The following is an 18,977-nucleotide window of genomic DNA, read 5'->3' as shown; positions in this document are numbered from 1 at the left end:
CAGTACAGCACACCATCAGATAACATCCATATGACTCTCACCGAGCTCTGACGCTCCATCTGTACGGAAGCCTCTGAAATGGGGTCACCCAATAGTTCTTCCAAGGCATGGCATGTAGTTCACAAGATAATTAGGGTCTGGAACGTTATGATTACAGCAGCTGGTAAATTAGCAACACAGGAAGTCTGCCCTTCAGACTGCAGGATTAACTTAAAGTTAGGAAACAGCACAACTCCCAAGTTATCAACAAAAGGGAAGCATTGTCAGAAGTTTAGCAGCTTCTCTAGCTTAAAAGCTTCCTGTACCAGATAACAGGCTGCAAAACTGAGCAAAGAGTTTGCCTGTTCTGAGCTCTCTGTGAGAAGAAACAAACTTGCTTCTTGGCTACCAGTATGGTGTTTGCCTCCACTTCTCGCCACGTGATTGAGTGTAAATATAAATGTGTAAATGTTAATTTTAATTAAAAAAGAAAAGTCAATACTGAAGCCATGTATCTAAAATGCTCCAGGAACAGGCAAGTTCTCAATGAATGTTCTTCCCTCCCTCTTTCCTTTTAAAAACCTTTTGCTTTTACTCTGATCTAACACACCGGGAGCTGATAAATGGCTTGCCAGTTTTCACCACCACCACTGAGATCCTGGGCAGCACTCCTACACTCCTTGTTAGACAATAAACTCCTCGAAGTGTTGCACATCTCTAAAGGAATCACTGTATTTTACATCTGCTAAAGACTTGACCATGATTACTTTAACACAGGATACCTCAGGATAAGACAAGAACTAGCACTCTAAGTTGCAACAAGAAAGAGACAGCAGCAATTTATAGGCTCTCCAAAAAACGTTAGATTTGTCAGAGTGGGACTTGTTTGTGGTATTTTTCACTGCTTCCTTCAAGTCCCAGCAGATGTTCACAACAACAGCAAAAAACTTATTTGTTTTACAGAAAAAGTCTGATGTTTACTCAGTTGAGATCTATGGGACAAAAAATCTAGAAGAAACACAGATTGGAGATGAAGAAAAGTACAAAGACTTAAAAGGCAACAAGAAAAAAAAAACAGAAGATCTTAAGAAGGAACTGGACCTGGTGAGTGTTGCTAGGCTCCCATTACACCTGGCAGGACAGCCTCTACCACACTATCTGAAGGCAGTCCAGTGCAGGGGAGGAAATGCCAATGCACTATCATTTTAACAGAAGACACTGCACTGAAAATCCTAACACAGGGCAGGATTTGCTTCCTCATGCTTCTGAAGTGTGCCAGGACAATGCTGTGCAGGATTAATGCCTATAGTGAAAGATTCTGGCTTAGTTAAGCCACCGATGGTACAGAACCTGATCTCCTCAAAGAGGAGTTATTCCCAGATGGAGTAACTGTGACAGGTATTTCCTGTGAACTGCCACTTCCACAGTCACCCAGGAAACAGAGGGAAGGGTAGAAGCACAACATTTTCCTCCAGAGCTTTCTAGTAGGTCTAAAAGCATGACTCAGCTTCAAGCACGGGGGTTTTACCACAAACTGCACTTCAAGGACAGTGCTCTAAGCTCAAGAAACCTGTATTTTAATTCTGGCTTGCTACTGACTTGCTGGCTGGTCTTGGAAAAGTTGCTTCCTCTCCATACGTTTCAGTTTCCCAATCTGAACCGTGCAGGTAATTGTACTGACCTCTTTTCTGAACTGCTTTGAGAGCAGCTCAAAGGAGAGGCTATTTAGGGGCTAGATGGTATTTTGAAGGTAAGAAACCTTCAAAATGGGTCATTGGTTTACCCATCATGTTTTCAAGACCTAGCTTTGTAACAATTACATACTAGCTACATAATTCCCCACGTATCTTGTCTCTGCCAGCAGGGGATGTAACACCATTCTCCTGTTTCTAAAGAGAAATCAAAGCACAGACGAGTCAATTGACTCATCCAACTGCCAATGAATCATTCTGTGAAAACAATTGTGAGATCTGGAAAATTCTTGGCTTCTAAATCTCAGTTCAGCATCAGAATTAATTAGGTCAATGACACCACAGAGGTGTCACTGCAGGGAAAGGAGATTTCCCTCTCCCACACCCTCTTTAACGGTGGTTAGAACCTGCTGTTACTTCCTGCAAGGCTAGCAAAAAAAATTTCACATACTCTGCCTTGTCAGTCAAGGGCCAAAATTGTTGTCACAGGTATTCTAACACCACACCCTTTCCTTCTATCAGCACATTGCCTCTGGTACCCAATGGCTGCACCCTGTAGCATGTAAAGAGGAACTTTTTCTCTAGAGGAACAGACACTTGTGGCAAGCAGTATTAACAGGAAAACACCCCTCTGTTCCTGTGACAGATTTGCTGGAGGAGGGAGCTATTTACAAAAGTACTCTCAAAATCAAAAGAAAATACCATCTTTCAGGGGAAGACATTTTGCTAATCAATATACAAACTGCATATTGTCTGTTCATGACAGTGGGATGTCACACTAGCAATTGGATCCATGGTCCTAGCTCCAGACAGTCTGAATGTCCTTCAGATCCTAAAATAACAGTTTCCACAGTCTTCCATACTGCTCACTATCATTCTCTCTTTCTTTTGGAATCCAGGAGGACCACAAACTCAGCACTTTAGAACTGGAGGAAAAGTATGGTACAAGCATCAACAAAGTAAGTTGACAGGGCACCATTAAGAAACTGCCTGAATTAGTTGCCTTCCTTCACTGCTGGCTTACCCAAAGCTTCCCAGAAGCCACAGGAGAGCATTCACATCACCAGACTCACACACAGATGGATGTGCAGATGTGTGCATTCCTGAGTATCATGCACTAACTCCCAAAAAAGCCTAAACCACTAAGCCAACATGCAGCAATGGCCCAGATTTAAAGTGGAGTTCCTCTCAAGTCTGAATAAATCCAATCCACTGGTTTGAAATCAAAATCCCTGCACAAAATGTGACCTCAAAGTTTGCACCAGGACCACAGCTTTTCTAGAGTTTTTATCTGTTATTTCAATTTTACTACAACTGATTTTTACTGGCACTGTTTGTAGCTATTTATAGCAAGCAAGTGCACTATAAATGTTTTTATCTTGAAGGAAAGACCAGATTTGAGACCCTATACACCCGAGTCCCTTTCACACCTAACATCTGAGTATCTGTGACTTCATTTTAACCATGTCATTCACTTCTGCAGGGTCTCTCTAGTGCAAGAGCAGCAGAGATTTTGGCTCGGGATGGTCCCAACGCCCTCTCTCCTCCCAAAGCCACCCCTGAAATTGTGAAGTTCCTCAAGCAGATGGTGGGAGGGTTTTCCATCCTCTTATGGATAGGAGCTGTCTGCTCCTGGATTTCCAGCGGCATTCAGATCGCCCAGGGAGCTGAATCACCCTTTGACAATGTAAGTAGCTGAATACCCACCAAGTGAGTATTTGACCCTTTGACAATCTAAGTAATTTAAATACTACTTCACAGTTATTCAGTAACTAGAGGAGGCCTTTTATTCTTTCAGGACTCTCCCTCTTCTACCAAACATTTCTGACTGCTCAAATACCTGACATACCACTTCTGTCTAAGAGTGCCTATCCAAAGGTTTTATAACCTCTACCCATAATCACAATATTTGAGTACTCATAAGAGCAATACTAAAGTCCACAGAGGGCTCTGGGGTCTGTGACTCAAATTCCCTTATGAGTTACCCTCTGCTAGGAATACAGTTTGTTTTGGTTTGTATCAGCTACAGTTTAGACAAGGCTTTTAGAGAGACAGGAAACCTGCTATTAAAAGCCCTTTTCATACTCGGAAAGCTTTACTTGATCTTTAGCAGGGCAAAACTTGAACACTCTTTTCTTCAACTGTCCAATTGTCAACTTGGCCAATACCTCATTTTAAGAGGCTTCTGAAACAACACAGCACTATGTTTTTCTAGATTTATCCTAATAGAGGTACTGCCAAACACTTGTCTTAAACTAACTGGATTATGTCTTGTATTGATTAGCTCTACCTTGGAGTAGTCCTAGCACTGGTTGTCATCCTCACTGGTATCTTCGCTTACTATCAAGAAGCTAAAAGCACAAACATCATGGCCAGCTTCAGCAAAATGATCCCACAGGTGAGAATAACCAACACACTTCATTCACAATGAATGTCTGTTCTAATAATGCACCTCAAAATCACCATGCACAGTAAGCCCAACTTTAACATACCTCTTTGGTAGGAGGTTTAGAGGATGGCACGATGCTAATCTTTGTCACACGTGTGTCTTTCAGCAAGCTCTTGTCATCAGAGATGCAGAAAAGAAGGAACTGCCAGCAGAGCAGCTGGTGGTTGGAGACATCGTGGAAATAAAGGGCGGAGACAGGATCCCAGCAGACATTCGTCTGATCGTTACTCAGGGCTGTAAGGTAAACAGAACTTTGATGAGCATGGGGAAAGATGGAAACCATGGTTTAGAGACTCTATTATATATAAATAACTTCTGCACACCCAACATAAGTTATTAGAGCTTTAATTAGACCTCACCTAATTAGATCACAGAATCTACGCTGTGATGCTCAGCTCATCTAGGACTAACGTGTCCATTCCCTGAACATCAAAAGAAGCCATTAGGTCCATACCGTATTCTAGCAATGCTCTTTGCCAGGACAAAGGCAGAAATACCAATACAGAATGAAGAGTTTCCACAGACCTGGACACAGACCTTCAAACCATGCTTTCTTCCAGGCCACCAATGAAAATCCCATCAGCAGACAGACGCTGACTGAACTGAATTCCCACAGCAACAGATTCTCTCAGTGACAAGGGCAACCCTCTCAGAGAAAAGGCACCAAGACATTATGGCCCCACCACTGATTATTAAACGTGCTGTTGCCTTGTCTTCTGGGCTAGATGTAGCTGCATATTACTAACTTTAACGTGGGCATGTCTCTGCTTCATTCAAGGTGGACAATTCTTCACTCACAGGGGAATCAGAACCGCAGTCTCGTTCCTGTGACTTCACCCACGAGAACCCCTTGGAGACCAAGAACATTGCCTTCTACTCCACCACCTGCGTGGAAGGTGTGTCCAGGCAGAGGAAAGGGCCTCTAGGAGTGGCACCTGTACAGGGTGCTGCATAGTGCTGCTAACTCACTTTAAGCAATTCTACTTCAAGGAACTCCAAAAAGGTTTAATTGCTCACAAGAAACTACTGTCCCAGGCACACCAAGATAAAACCCCAAGCACTGGGCTGGTCATACTTGGTGTCAACCAGCAAGACATCTGTTTTAACACCTAGGCTGGTTAGGGGTGCAACAATCAATTAAATGTGGTTTCTTTATGGTGTTTCCATCACTCTCTTTAGGAATGTCAAGTTGCAGATGCCTTCAATTACTTGTGGATGCTTCTGTAAGGGCTCTGCACACCTAAAGGTGTTGTTCCTATTCCCAGCACTAAAAGGTCCATGTGTCATACCAGACAGACTATCAGCTATGAGACTGTACAGTGCCCAGGATAACAGTATATTCCTTCTGATACACAACCAAAGAAGACTCTAACTCATGAAAATAGCTTACATCCTTCCTTCATCAACAGACCTGTATGATTCTTAAGGGGAAGAACATGATTTTGGGGTGAAGTCTCATTCACACTAAGCCTGAGAATGGTCTTTGTCAGCCAATGCTGGGTACAGGAGACAGCAGCAGTCTCTCCTGGAGCTGACAGTCCTGTGTTTCTTTGCAGGCACTGCTACTGGTGTAGTAATCAACACCGGGGACCGCACTGTCATCGGGCGGATCGCCTCCCTCGCCTCGGGAGTGGGAAACGAGAAAACACCCATTGCTATTGAGATAGAGCACTTTGTCTACCTCGTGGCAGGAGTGGCTGTTTCCATTGGTGTGCTCTTCTTCATCATATCTGTTTCTATGAGATACAAGATTCTGGACTCCATCATCTTTCTAATTGGCATCATTGTGGCCAACGTGCCAGAGGGACTGCTAGCCACCGTGACGGTAAGTCTGTGTGTGAGTTCACAGGTTGCCACTGTGGTTCTTCAGTCACTGCTGCAGTCCATCACTTGTAAGTTCACTACAGTGCAACACTAACCACTGAAGAACAGGTTATCTATTAAGTGACTTGGCTGAGTTGAGCTGGGGTAGGTTTCTCCATGAAACCCAAAGGATAAACATTTCATTTGGGAGCTCTAGAATGATGCAACCTTTAAGCTCAAAAGGTGCAGCACAATGATCCAGTTTGAAATAAGATTCTTCAAGTACCATTCCCCCTCAGTTGCTAACTGGTAGAATGATGTGACTCATTTCCTCACAGCCTGTTCCTATTTGGAAGTGAGAATACTGTATTTTAAAAGTTGTGAGAAAATTCCACTTACTAACACAATATAAGGCATTGCTAAAGTCCCTGGCTGAGAAGCAGCACACCTGCTAAGCACTGTTAGCTCTGGAGCACAGCAACAATGAACAGCCAGCAGTAGTGCAGTAATGAAGAGAATCATTTCAGGATTCATTAAGTTGGTGATTAAGAGTTGTGTCCCCCCCTTGCTCCATTGTAGGTTCTTCCATCTACAACAGCTTCTTAACTGATATGACATTTTTATTTCTACCAGCAGGCAAGCAGCTTGCTCTCAGAAGCAAATGTACTTGTGCTAGTTAGAGCCAAACCTCTGACCTCAATAATGCTGTTAAAAAAGAAAAAAAACAATGCACTGCAGTCAACCAAAAGATAATTTAAAAAACATGTTTTCTCTTTAAAAAAACCAACAAACAAAATCAACACATTAAAGCCAGCAGAAGTATGTAACCTCACTGCATCACTCTGTACCTCACAAACAGTGAGCTGAACTTCTTTACTCCTGCCAGGTGAGTCTGTCTCTGACAGCCAAGCGGATGGCAAAGAAGAACTGTTTGGTGAAGAACTTGGAAGCTGTAGAAACACTTGGTTCCACCTCCATCATCTGCTCTGACAAGACAGGGACCCTCACACAAAACAGGATGACTGTCGCTCACCTCTGGTTTGATAATCAGATCTACTCTGCTGACACCAGTGAAGATCAAACGAGTAAGTATGGCAATGGGGGATCTGGGAAGGGGAGACTACTTGGTCAAACCTGTGATGTTTCACACCTACTGGCTGTGTAAACATGTCAATGGGAACGTCTGTCGATAGCTAAACCAGGCACACCTTCCTTCTACCTGGATGTGTAGTGTGCCACTGTAAAGTCCCTTCTTAGCCACGTAGAGATGTGAAAAAAAAGAGTTTAGATTTTACTCACACAAAGTAAGTCTAGAGGATGTTCTAATCCAGGCCCTTTTGTCAACAGTAAATGTAGTAGGGAAATAAACAGAGAAACATCATCTAAGCCACTCTGCCAGCACCACTAACTAGTGGATGTAAAGGTCTGTGTCAAATTGGTTTCCCATAACAGAACCTCTCAAAAGAATGATTTGATTCCGCAAATAATTCAATCCTGTTGTTTCAAACTCAAGCTTCTATTTCTATCATGCAATATGCTAAAGCATGCAATGTGTATTCTGCTTCCTCTCAGCCCAGCCTTTCGATCAGACTTCCCCATCATGGACAGCACTATCAAAAATTGTAACTCTCTGCAACCGGGCGGAATTCAGTCCAGGACAGGAGAATCTCCCAATAATGAAGGTATTGCCTGCTGCACATCAGCTTATTTCTCTTCATTCAAAAGAACAATACCTATCAGTGGTTCTGTTGGGGGTCTGTATTCTCCTTCATTTTACACCACCAATCTTGTAAGTTACTGTTTACTCTAGTATTAGTGCTATACAGCTACAAAAAAGTTTTAAGAAGGGGAAAAAAACCCACAAAGCCAAGAGCAAATGTCCCTACAAAGAAAAAGGCAGTTCAAGTAGCAAGAATTTCTACACTATTAATGACTACAGTGTAAGTTAATACTGTAATATGGTAACATAGAAAAGGTAAACATGCCTCAGCTAATACCTGCACACACAACTGCTGAAGATAGTAAATTCTGGTGACGAGATTATCAGAAAAAGTCCCTGATTCCTGCTCAACCTCATCAAACACTAACTTCATCCCTTTGCTGCAGCTTAGTTCTAGCAGCAACTGCAAACCAGATGTCCTGGATTTTTACAGTAACAACTTTCCAGGACTGGAATGTAGCAACACAGAATTATCACAGGTTACAGAACCACACAAGGTCCCCCTATGGAAGTGCAGAAGTGCATGTGCCATAAAGAGTTTCACCCTTTGTGCTTACAGAGAGTTGTGGTAGGGGATGCCTCTGAAACAGCCCTGCTGAAGTTTTCAGAAGTCATCTTGGGCAACGTCATGGATATCAGAGCAAGGAACAAGAAAGTGGCTGAAATTCCTTTCAACTCAACCAACAAATTCCAGGTGTGTTTCCTTTCTGGAAATTGTGCCAGATTGTTCCTAACTTAAACCATTTCTATCACTGTATCTAACGCAACTATTTGTGACCCAGAAATCTTAATGGGGTAATTCAATGGCAGAGAACGTGGAAGCTATAATATAGTTCATTCCATTTGATGGGTTCCTTGCATAGTGACCAAAACTGGGAACAAATGAGCATCACATAGGCTCTGCCAAATCATTTCCTATTTGTGGCACACAGCTTTCCATTCACGAGACCGACGACCCCGACGACAAACGCTTCCTGCTGGTGATGAAAGGTGCCCCAGAGAGGATTTTAGAGAGATGCAGCACCATCATGATCAATGGCAAAGAAGAACCACTGGACAGCGAAAAGGCAGAAGCTTTCCAAACAGCATACATGGAGCTGGGTGGCCTGGGAGAGAGAGTGCTGGGTGAGTCCAGCTAGAGGGACTATGAGAGATCTGCAGGGTAAAATGAGGGTTTAAATCTTGGTACAACCCACTGTGTTTGGACTTCATTCCTCTTGTAGTAGAGGTTGGAAAGTGTACAGCCTCCTAAGCAGAGTGTTTAAACCACACTGACATGCTGTAAGAGCTCTGTGGCAGGGGTGCCCTTACTGCTCTATATGGATGTTCATCTGCTGCACAGAGCAGCCAAAACCCCCTAAGTAATCCACAAAGGAGAACCCTTCCCTGCTGGCAGTATCAACAGCTTTGCCATGTGAAATACTGACTCTAGACAAACTGTGATGTGAAGCTTACAAGGGCAGGCTAAAAAAATTCTCCATAAAAAGCTAATAGTTAAATGCATTGGTGTTCAATGGACAAGAGCAAAGTCTGATGCTATATAGCAAGCTCTCCTCTCTATTCCATTATTTCCTGTACACAACCTAATTTTCTTTACAGGTTTCTGTCATCTGTACCTGCCTGAAAATGACTTTCCAGACACGTACCCATTTGACACAGATTCCATGAACTTCCCAACCTCCAACCTGTGCTTTGTGGGGCTCTTATCCATGATTGACCCACCTCGTTCCACAGTGCCAGACGCTGTCTCAAAATGCCGCAGCGCTGGGATCAAGGTGAGGTTTTACAATGAAAAGTACAGTGATCCTACAAAAAGACTCAGGCTAATACAACTTCTAAGGTTTTTTTTTTTCCATTTCTAAGGGTTTTTTCCACCATATTGCCATTAAGTATCTTTCTAGCAACAACTACCAAAGATCTAAATGTTCATTAGTACCATTCTGTAATTGTAACTTAAAGAAACTACTTCACGTTCTTGAGAGGCAAAACAGTTTAAGTGGGAATCAGACCAGAGGAAGTGCACGGAACCCCAAAACTGGAAAGTAGCTCAGCTACTGTCTCATCAGATCCACTTCTAGAATACAGAAGCAACACCAGCTAGAATTACTTGCTTATAACCAGAGTTGAGGTAACAGAAACAATACTTGAGGAGGCATTAGGACGCAGGGCTACACCTCTTAGGAAATGCTGTGTGTAGGCATCACTAATCTCAGCACTGTTTAAAATGAACCTGAAGAAGAAATTGCCCTAATTGCACTCTCAGGGGATCCACAAGTAAATTTTCAGCTCTAGGCAGAGAGGTGATACAGCAGAATGAAGGAAAATCAGTATTTGGAATCACTGATCTTGAATGAGATGAATTCCGAGTCCTAGACCAGATGAAATTTTCTGTAGCCTGAAGTCAAACCTGACAACAGGCAACTTTTCTTCAAAAAAACCCCTGTATCTTATCTGCCAGGACACCTCAGCCACAAGGATCCCTTTTAAGATGCAACATTCTAATGAACTCTCACTTTCAAGTCTACCTAATATAAATTATTATGTAAAGGCTTCTTTATTCTGCATTATTCCAACCTTGCTGCCAGTAACAAGTTCTTCCTTTACAGCCCTGATAAAATAGCACCAATGACAAGAGTCAGAGACCAGATATCACTACAGAGCTAAGTCATTAATAGTAATAATCTGTCACTGTTATGTACATAGCACAGCTTTCCAAGTTCAGATTCTGAACTGCTTCCTGGTGTACAACAATAGACGTTTCACCTTACCTCACCCCAGGCACTGTATGCACATGTGTCACTCACGCCGACTGCTTGTCCCTTCCTCAGGTTATCATGGTCACTGGCGACCATCCCATCACAGCTAAGGCCATTGCCAAGAGTGTAGGCATCATCTCAGCCACCAGTGAGACCGTGGAAGACATTGCCAAGCGCCTCAACATCCCCGTTGAGCAAGTCAACAGAGGGTAAGGGCAAGCAGGCTGCAGGGGACACCCCGGGGCCCTCCTCCCAAAGCTGCTGTGGAGCCCAGCTCCTCCCCAGGCCTGCTCTCTGCTTTGCTGTTTCCTCACATATTCCCAGACGTTGTGTCCACCCAACGTGTCACCTCTGCATTAGTAACTTTGTGTCTAGGTTGGTGGCACTCATCTTTTTTTTTGAAAAAAACCCTGGCAAATTATACCTTGCAGTTCATGCTGGACCTGCTGTCACTGCCCATCTGACTAAACACAGACAGATGAAAAGCAAAATTCAGAAGCACACAACCTATGGACCATCAGTCCAAACTCCCCTTTTGCCCACTCAATGTGAAAAAAATAACATCCTAAGAGAAAGCTACAGAAAATATGTCTTCCTCCCCCACTGTCCCACCCTCCCACTCAGAGTCCTCTTTAAAATGCATTTGCTGCTGCTACATCTGCTCAGGAGGAAGCTTCAATTACTCCCTTTCTCCATCTAGGCAGCTGGAATTCATTCTGGAGTTCTACAGCAGCTTTCACCCAACACCTGCTGATCAACAGCTAATGCTTCTGAAATTAACACAATTTGCTGCTTTCCTTGCTATTAGGAATGCACTATTTTTACCTAAGCCTTCTGATTTGAAAATTTACCCAGCTTTCCCATGGCTCTTACAGAGAAGCTACAGCAGCAGTGGTTAATGGGATGGAGCTGAAGGACATGAGCTCAGAGCAGCTGGATGAAATCCTGTGCAACCACTCGGAGATAGTCTTTGCTCGGACATCACCCCAACAGAAACTGATTATAGTTGAAGGCTGCCAAAGACAGGTGAGTAAGAGGTGTCAGAGGTTACTCCCAGATCTGGCCAAAGGGCATCCATGAGGCAGTAGCTTTCCACAGATATCATCCCCAAGGTGAGAGGGTGGAAGCCAATTTCCAACGCTCTCTAAGCTCTGTTTATACTCTTTTCACTGTGCGAGAATATTATCTAACAGATTGCCACAAACACTGTCTGGACAGAATCCAAGCTACTTAGATTCCTCTTACAGATGCTGAGCTCCTATTGGCAAAATGAGCTTTCCCTAAGTTTGACTGGCGTGGAGCTGTACCAAGGGTCTGTCTTTTGCATATAATTCTGAGAAGCTGCTGCTGTGCTGCCCGTAGAGCCTCGTGGGCAGAGACTGTTTGGGAAGGAGTCTTACCTCAGGAATTCTTTAAACCTAGATAAAAGCAACATGTTACCACATCCTCTCATCTTATCTCTTGTGGCCAGGTAGACGTATGCACTTCCCACCCACAGGAATGTTTAGAAATGAGATAAGGTGTGAATCTTGCAAAATACACATGATTTATGTAGGACCAAGCCTTATCTATATTAGTTCTGAAGACTGTAAAACAACCCACAGAAAGCAGGATTTTAAGAGAGTTTGTACCATCCACAAGCAATATTATATAAAGGAGGATGGAGTGCAGCCAGCACGAGAGGCAGAAGGGAAAGAAATGGCATGTATAGAGCTCTGAAAGAGATGAGAACTGTCATCAAAAGGTTCTCCCCTCAGATGTGACACCTTCCAAGTAGATGCTGTGAACTGAAAGCCACACTACTGCTGTGCCTAAACTCTGGAGAGCAGATGCAGCACAAGACATCATTTTACTTTATTTTTGTAATTATGCCAGAGCTGAGCTTTCCAATCAGCATTATCTTTGGGTTTAAGCCTGAACTTCCAGGGGAAAAAACAAACAAACAAAAAATCAGATAAAATCTTTCAATTTGATTTCTGTTTTATTTTCTTTATGAACAGCCTTTAGCAGACAGGGGGCAAAAATGTTCTGCACTGCCTAGACACCCATATTCCTCATGGATCTGGCTCTTTAAAGGATATGAAGGAACACTCTCCCTGCCTCGACTCAAGCCAGCCAGTCTATGCTATGTTTAGTACTTAGAGCTTATAAGCCCTTCTGTACATGGCATTATTTATAGGTAGTGACACTGTGCTAAATCCCCACAGGGACAGGACATTCAGTATTTGTATTAATCAGTTTGTCAGGCTTTCTCCCCACTAGAACACTCTGTACTGCCAGCAAGCCATGAACTTTTGCATCAACTAGAAGAAGACCTTTAGCTGAAGTAGCTAGTTTCATTGGAAGATTACAAAGAAGCTGAGTGGAATAATCAGAGTTTTCCCTCTTGGATTATTAATGCAATTCTAGCATAGACTGGCAATGACCAGAAGTTGTTGGGATAGGATGAGAATGGTGTCTAATTGAACAGTTACATAACTTGCAATTAGGATAAAAACTGACTGATTCTATAAGCACTTCACAAAAGACAAGGACTGAACATGTTGTGTCAACTGAATCTCCCACAGATGCCAGAGATGAGCCTGGGTCTCATCAGACACAGACAGACCATATACATATAGACAGATGTCTAAATTTTTAAGCTCCCTTGCATTCCACAGAAAGAAATGATCAGATTAAGAGCATTTTCAGTGCATCTCATTTAGGATGCAGTAAATTATACCTCTGAATCTCCCATTTCTCAGCTAGGAAAGGAGTCTAGCTGACCAAGCCAGATGCAGACATCTATCACACAAAGGGTAGAGGTTGCTGTGTTAATGGTACCTAGTGCCTTTCTGACCACCAGCTATGGTTTATGTAGGTACAAAGAGGACTCAGAACTTTGTATCAGCATCTCTCAAGGATTTAAAGACAGGAAGTGTGTTGGGAGCAGACTGTCCTTCAAGGAAGACAGCACCTCCTCCTCCACAACCCCACATCTGGATCCTTTTATGTGTTCCAGGGAGCAGTTGTTGCCGTGACTGGAGATGGAGTCAATGACTCCCCGGCTCTTAAAAAAGCAGATATTGGAATTGCTATGGGCATTGCTGGTTCTGATGCAGCTAAAAATGCAGCTGATATGGTACTGCTGGATGATAACTTTGCTTCTATTGTCACAGGAGTGGAGGAAGGTAACAATAACACTGCTATCCACTTTCTCAGCTGAAAGCTGCCGACAGCCACATGGCGCTGGCGGGTCCTCCTCACCCTTCCCTCCTGTGCTCACCCCCTTTTTTCCTTTCTGCATTTGCAAATATGATTTTAGTATTTGGGAAAAACTGGGAATGAATTCCATTTATAGGCACATGACAAACTGACAGTAAGGAAATCATCCCCCCTCACATATAGCATTGCTTTGCTATCACTACCTGTTCAAGCTCCATACAGAAGCACCTCCCATCTTGCTCCCATCTTGTCCACTTCTGAGCCTCACAAAGATAGAAATCATTTTCTCTGCATTTTCACTCTATTACTTGCTCACACATCACCACGTTCCACTTTTCTTTCACTGTAAAGAGCTTGTAGTTTCCACTAAAACTACACAATATTGTGGAACTGGACTTTTTCCTCAATCTTTCTCACTGAAAAAAGTTTATTATATTCACTTGACTGTTTAGAAGGCTCCAAGGGAAAGTGGGTTAGTAGTTTAAAAAAAACAAATCAAAAATGCATGAGGAAACCTATGAGGAAAGTAGACATAAGAAGTAAATGCTCACTTCACTTAGTTAAAATTTGACTTTCTCAGGAAAACACTGTTGACAATGAGCTTTTACAGTAGTGTTTCTTTTTCTTCCAGGCCGCCTGATCTTTGACAACCTAAAGAAAACAATTGCCTACACCCTGACTAAGAATATTGCTGAACTCTGCCCCTTTCTCATCTACATTATTGCCAGCATTCCACTGCCCATTGGCACTATCACCATCCTATTCATTGACCTGGGCACAGACATTGTAAGTTGGGTTTTTTTTAGGTATTTACTGCTGATATGTGGCAAGTGAGAGGTGCTGGGTGCAAAGGGACACACAGAACACTGCATGATTTAATGGTCTTACCCTGCTGTATAAAAAGGTAGTGAAAGCATAGAGGGCTAGATAAAAAGCAGCCAGGTATAGTGAAAGAAGAGCAGAGAAAAAAAACCTGCAGAGGTGGAATGGAAAGAAGAGCCTTCCAATCCATGCTGACAAGCAAACCTCTACAGTGTGCAAAGTAACGGTGCATGTCAGTCAAAAGATCAGATCAGACAGATTGCTGCAGTTACTACAGGGGATGCATGACAGACATCTCATCTGTGCCCAGACCTAGGCGTCTGAATCTTAACATTTTCAGTATCCTTTGTATCATCATATAATCATCAGACCTACAAATCGGTTTCAGACTTGCTCAAATCCTTTATAGACATCAAGAGAATGCTACAAGGATCCTTCCTTCATTTGCTCTGTGTGCACTGAAAGGGCAGGGTGTGACAAGAGAACCACTCAACAACTGAAACTTTTCTGAGAAGCAGATGAGTGTTGCCACCAAGACTGATGGTTTCTCTCTGTTGTAGATCCCCTCTGTTGCATTAGCCTATGAAAAAGCTGAGAGTGATATCATGAACAGGAGACCCCGCAACAAAAGGAAGGACAGGCTGGTGAACGAGCAGCTTGCCATCTACTCCTACCTGCAGATTGGTACGTGGCCTGTCCTCTCAGACACTGCCTTGCATCAGCAAAACAGGACAGTCAAGTTGATTCACTTTTTAGAAAAGTGGGAGCTGAAACTCAGCTCCTTCCCCTGCCTTCCTAGGCAAACCTACCCTGACTCCCTTCTGTTGCTCATTATTCAGCAACACAACAGGTTTGTATCTACAGAGTTCAAGAACCACTGGAGCAGTGAGAGCTCTAAAACTACCTTGAGACTCGTGGCAAGTTTCGTGCCACAGGAGATAGATCAGTACTGATAACCAGCACATTCCCTGGTGCTCCTAGGTTTTGCTGCTTCCTCATTTCTGCCTTTTTGATTCTGCAGGTATCATGCAGTCCGTGGGAGCCTTTGTAACCTACTTTACCGTGTATGCTGAACAAGGTTTCCTCCCTTCCACGCTGCTTGGTGTGAGAGTGGACTGGGAAAGCAATGCCATTAATGACTTTGAGGATTCCTATGGACAGCAGTGGGTAAAGAAGCACTGAAACATCCTTGCACCATCTCTCACCCAACGGTTTCTAAGAAATTCTACCCTCTCCTCCAAAATAAGGGATTGGGGAACGATAAAGAGATTTAAATGCAACAATAATTTGATTTCATCTAATAGTCCCTCAGGATAGACTCCTCAGAGCTTCCTGCCACTTGGCTGTTTCATTCATACTCCATTCTTTCATTCATTCTTCTACAATGTGTCGCCTTCTGATTCAAAGCCTCCAGAGATGCCCCTTCTTCTCTGGGCTTTATGTGTAGACCCATCATAATCTCTCAGCCCTGCTTCTGAACAGCACTGCTGTGAAGTGCTTTGCAGGCTCCCCCTCTCCCTTCCACTCTTCACTCCCCTTCACCCATTCCCCAGAAATCACAAGACAGAGAAGCCATTAATAAATCAATATAAATACTTCTGGAGCCCAAGCTCGTGCTTCAGCCTCATGACTCATCCACAGTAACTAAAGGACTAGAACAACCAGCCAAAAAACCTGACCATTATGTATCCAAATCCAGAATAACTCTGCATTTACACCTCAGTAACTAGTGAGGTTTGCAGTCACTTACATATGATGCAAGTGTCTGATAAAACACCACCTGATTTTTCCTTTGCTTTGCAGACTAAGTACCAGAGGAATTACCTACAGTGGACTGGCTATACTGCCTTTTTTGTCAGCATCACCATTCAGCAAGTTGCTGATTTGATCATCAGGAAAACACGACGGAATTCCATTTTCCAGCAGGGTCTTTTCAGGTGAGTTTTGCTGATTCTTTACCTGATGTGAGTGGCTAAGCTAGCCTGCTGTTAATTTTAGAAGAAGGTTAGTTCAGTGATTTAATCCACTCACATTCAGCCTTTGAACAAAAAGTAAATCTGGCTTCAAGCAGTTGCAAATCTCAGACAATTTCTAATACCTCCCCAGCCTTTCCTACTTCATGGCAGTTTTCTTTTAAGACAAACATTGGACTGGTTACTCTGAAAATGCATCAGCTTAAAACAAACTCTCTACTCATTAAAGCATTTGCTACAAAAAAAACCCAGAGCTCCTTTTCAGATTATTAGTGATTTAATCCACTCACATTCAGCCTTTGAACAAAACCTAAATCTGGCTTCAAGCAGTCACAGATCTCAAATAAACAATTTCTAATACCTCCCCAGCCTTTCCTACTTCATGGCAGTTTTCTTTTAAGAAAGACATTGCACTGGTTACTCTGAAAATGCATCAGTTTAAAACAAACTCTCTACTCATTAAAATGTTTGCTACAAAAAGAAGGGAGCTCCCTTTCCAGATTATTTTCTTAAATTCTTTGTGTGGTTATCAATAGGTAGCACATTTGGACTTCTCTGAGGTAACTTCAGCCTCTGAGGAGGTACCAGCTGGCCAGACTCCCTAAGATAGTGCTGGCAGCCCTCTGCCAAACTCTGCACACTTCAATCCCATGGAAGTCAGGGAGTTAAAAATATCTCCTGGGACAGAGGGCATATGTAAAAGCTGTCACTTAGCAGGGTATTTCTGATAGGAAAGCAAATGGTTTCCCTTTCTTTATCTGCAGGTATGGAGCCTACACCTATGTGTATTTCCTTCTTACAGCTGAGTCACAACACACACGCAGCGTGCAGCTACAAGACATAACTAACACAGGCTGCTGCCTGGCTGCCTAAAATCCTGCATCCAGCTGGGCCAGGATGGCCTCTGAGGAGCTCAGGGGGACAGGGGCTCAGGGGACAGGGGCTCGCCTGCCCCTCCCCCTGGGGCAGAGCCCCCCAGCCAGCTCCAAGCTGTGCCAGCGGCTTTCTGGGATGCGCGGGCAGGGGTGTGTGACCCTTCCTCTTTGGTTTTCTCACAGGAACAAAGTGATCTGGGTGGGTATATTCTCCCAGATAGGAATTGCTCTGATTCTCACCTATGGTCTCGGACACGTCACAGCCCTGAACTTCACCCCCCTGAGGTGAGTTCTGATGCCCCTGCACTTCCCTCGCCCTCCACGTACCAGCAGACGTGGACTTGCCATGCTGCCAGGCACAGCTGGGGGCAGGATGCCCACACAGCACAACTCAAGCAGAAATATTTAAAGATATACATTATGAAGAAAAGAGTGGACAACTTGACCCAAAAGGGCACTATTTTCATAGTTTCCACAAAAATCCCACTACAGCTTCTACTAGATTTACTACCAAGGACCCAGAAACTCTCTTGTGTAGAACAAACAGTTCACTGTTTTTCCGAAGATGTTTAATACTTTGGTGAGATTGGACAGCATTTAACTTAATTTTATGAAAGCAGCTTTAAGTTTAAATATGTCACTGTCAGAAATGCTCCATTTTTCTGCCATCTCCAGAGACTTTCATATATAACACCAGGCAGTATTTCTCTCTGAACAGTATCTGGAATAAATTACTTCAATAACTACTTAAGACTGGGAGGCTTACACGCACATCATTTCATTTCTAATCATACGAGTGCTTAAATTAAGGACAAAAAAAAAGTGCCAAAAAAAGTCAGATTCTCTTTTAGTGACGTCAAACAGCAATAGACAGAGAGCACAGAAATTCAGCTGGGTGGTTAGATGTTTCTGAATGAGAACCTCTTCTCCCTCTCCCAGGTTTCAGTATTGGTTTGTGGCTGTGCCATTTGCAGTCTTGATATGGGTCTACGATGAAGTCCGCAAGCTGTTCATCAGGAGATACCCAGGAAGTAAGTAGATTTGTCTAGTTCAGTATTTTACTATGAAATGTCCTTTCCCACCCTTTCACTCATAGGTCTACCTTAGACCTTAGCTGCTGCTGACAAATGATCTGCTTAAAAATGGACCATTTGTTCCTAATGATTACCTCCTCCTTTCTGAGGAATAAATAACTGATTTTTTTTCCCCTCTCCCTTCCCCTCCTGCAGGCTGGTGGGACAAGAACATGTATTACTGAAAGAGTCCTCATCACTGTCTGCTTCCTCTTCGTGGAGAGCTTCTTCCCCACTTGACAGAGCCTCTGCTGCTTTAATGTCCTGTCTGTGCAATATCAAACATGAGTTTGCCCCATGAAGGGGTGAAGAAATGTCATGAATTTAATGAAGAAATAAGGACGTTAGAGGTTGATAAATTACCTCCCACTGTACTGTAAAGCTGACACTTGTGCAGAAATTGTAATGCTACCTATTTTGGTAACAAGCACAATCTTCCCTCATTCAAAGATGAACTTGGACAGCACTCTGAGAGGAAAGCATGCATAAAAGAAAGAAAGAGAAAGAAGGAAAAAAAAAAAAAACACACAGAAAATCCATATAATCTAAGGCATTAATTTGCACTAAAGGTGTTGTTTGCTGTTTTTCTTTTTTTTTTCGTGGAACTGAATTCCAAGTGGATGTATAGACAG

The 18,977-nt window shown here is 43.1% G+C and overlaps 1 protein-coding gene across 1 annotated transcript; it reads left to right on the top strand.

Annotated features, from left to right (window-relative positions):
* The first annotated feature begins 939 nt into the window (after positions 1-939).
* ATP12A (ATPase, H+/K+ transporting, nongastric, alpha polypeptide) lies at positions 940-18,627 on the top strand. Its single transcript, XM_008937527.1, has 22 exons — positions 940-1,083; positions 2,570-2,629; positions 3,154-3,357; positions 3,955-4,068; positions 4,226-4,360; positions 4,898-5,015; positions 5,676-5,944; positions 6,809-7,007; positions 7,495-7,604; positions 8,202-8,336; positions 8,575-8,767; positions 9,242-9,417; positions 10,471-10,607; positions 11,274-11,424; positions 13,400-13,568; positions 14,234-14,388; positions 14,985-15,108; positions 15,446-15,591; positions 16,228-16,361; positions 17,456-17,557; positions 18,212-18,303; positions 18,502-18,627. The coding sequence occupies exons 3-22, from the start codon at positions 3,256-3,258 to the stop codon at positions 18,528-18,530; spliced, it is 2,790 nt and encodes a 929-aa protein (XP_008935775.1). The 5' UTR covers positions 940-1,083; positions 2,570-2,629; positions 3,154-3,255; the 3' UTR covers positions 18,531-18,627.
* Positions 18,628-18,977: the final 350 nt, after the last annotated feature.

This window comes from Merops nubicus, unplaced genomic scaffold, assembly GCF_000691845.1.
Source record: "Merops nubicus isolate BGI_N331 unplaced genomic scaffold, ASM69184v1 scaffold18913, whole genome shotgun sequence".
NCBI classification, from domain to species: Eukaryota; Metazoa; Chordata; class Aves; order Coraciiformes; family Meropidae; genus Merops; species Merops nubicus.
Note: the sequence above shows the minus strand (reverse complement) of the source record. Positions and strands in the feature narration are given on the sequence as shown.

Excerpts from the sequence above, each read along its gene's own strand:
- ATP12A (XM_008937527.1), top strand. The coding sequence starts at position 3,256 with ATGGTGGGAGGGTTTTCCATCCTCTTATGGATAGGAGCTGTCTGCTCC. Across the intron at positions 11,425-13,399 it reads TTGAAGGCTGCCAAAGACAG|GGAGCAGTTGTTGCCGTGAC; the intron begins GTGAGTAAGAGG and ends TATGTGTTCCAG. Across the intron at positions 13,569-14,233 it reads TGTCACAGGAGTGGAGGAAG|GCCGCCTGATCTTTGACAAC; the intron begins GTAACAATAACA and ends TTTTTCTTCCAG.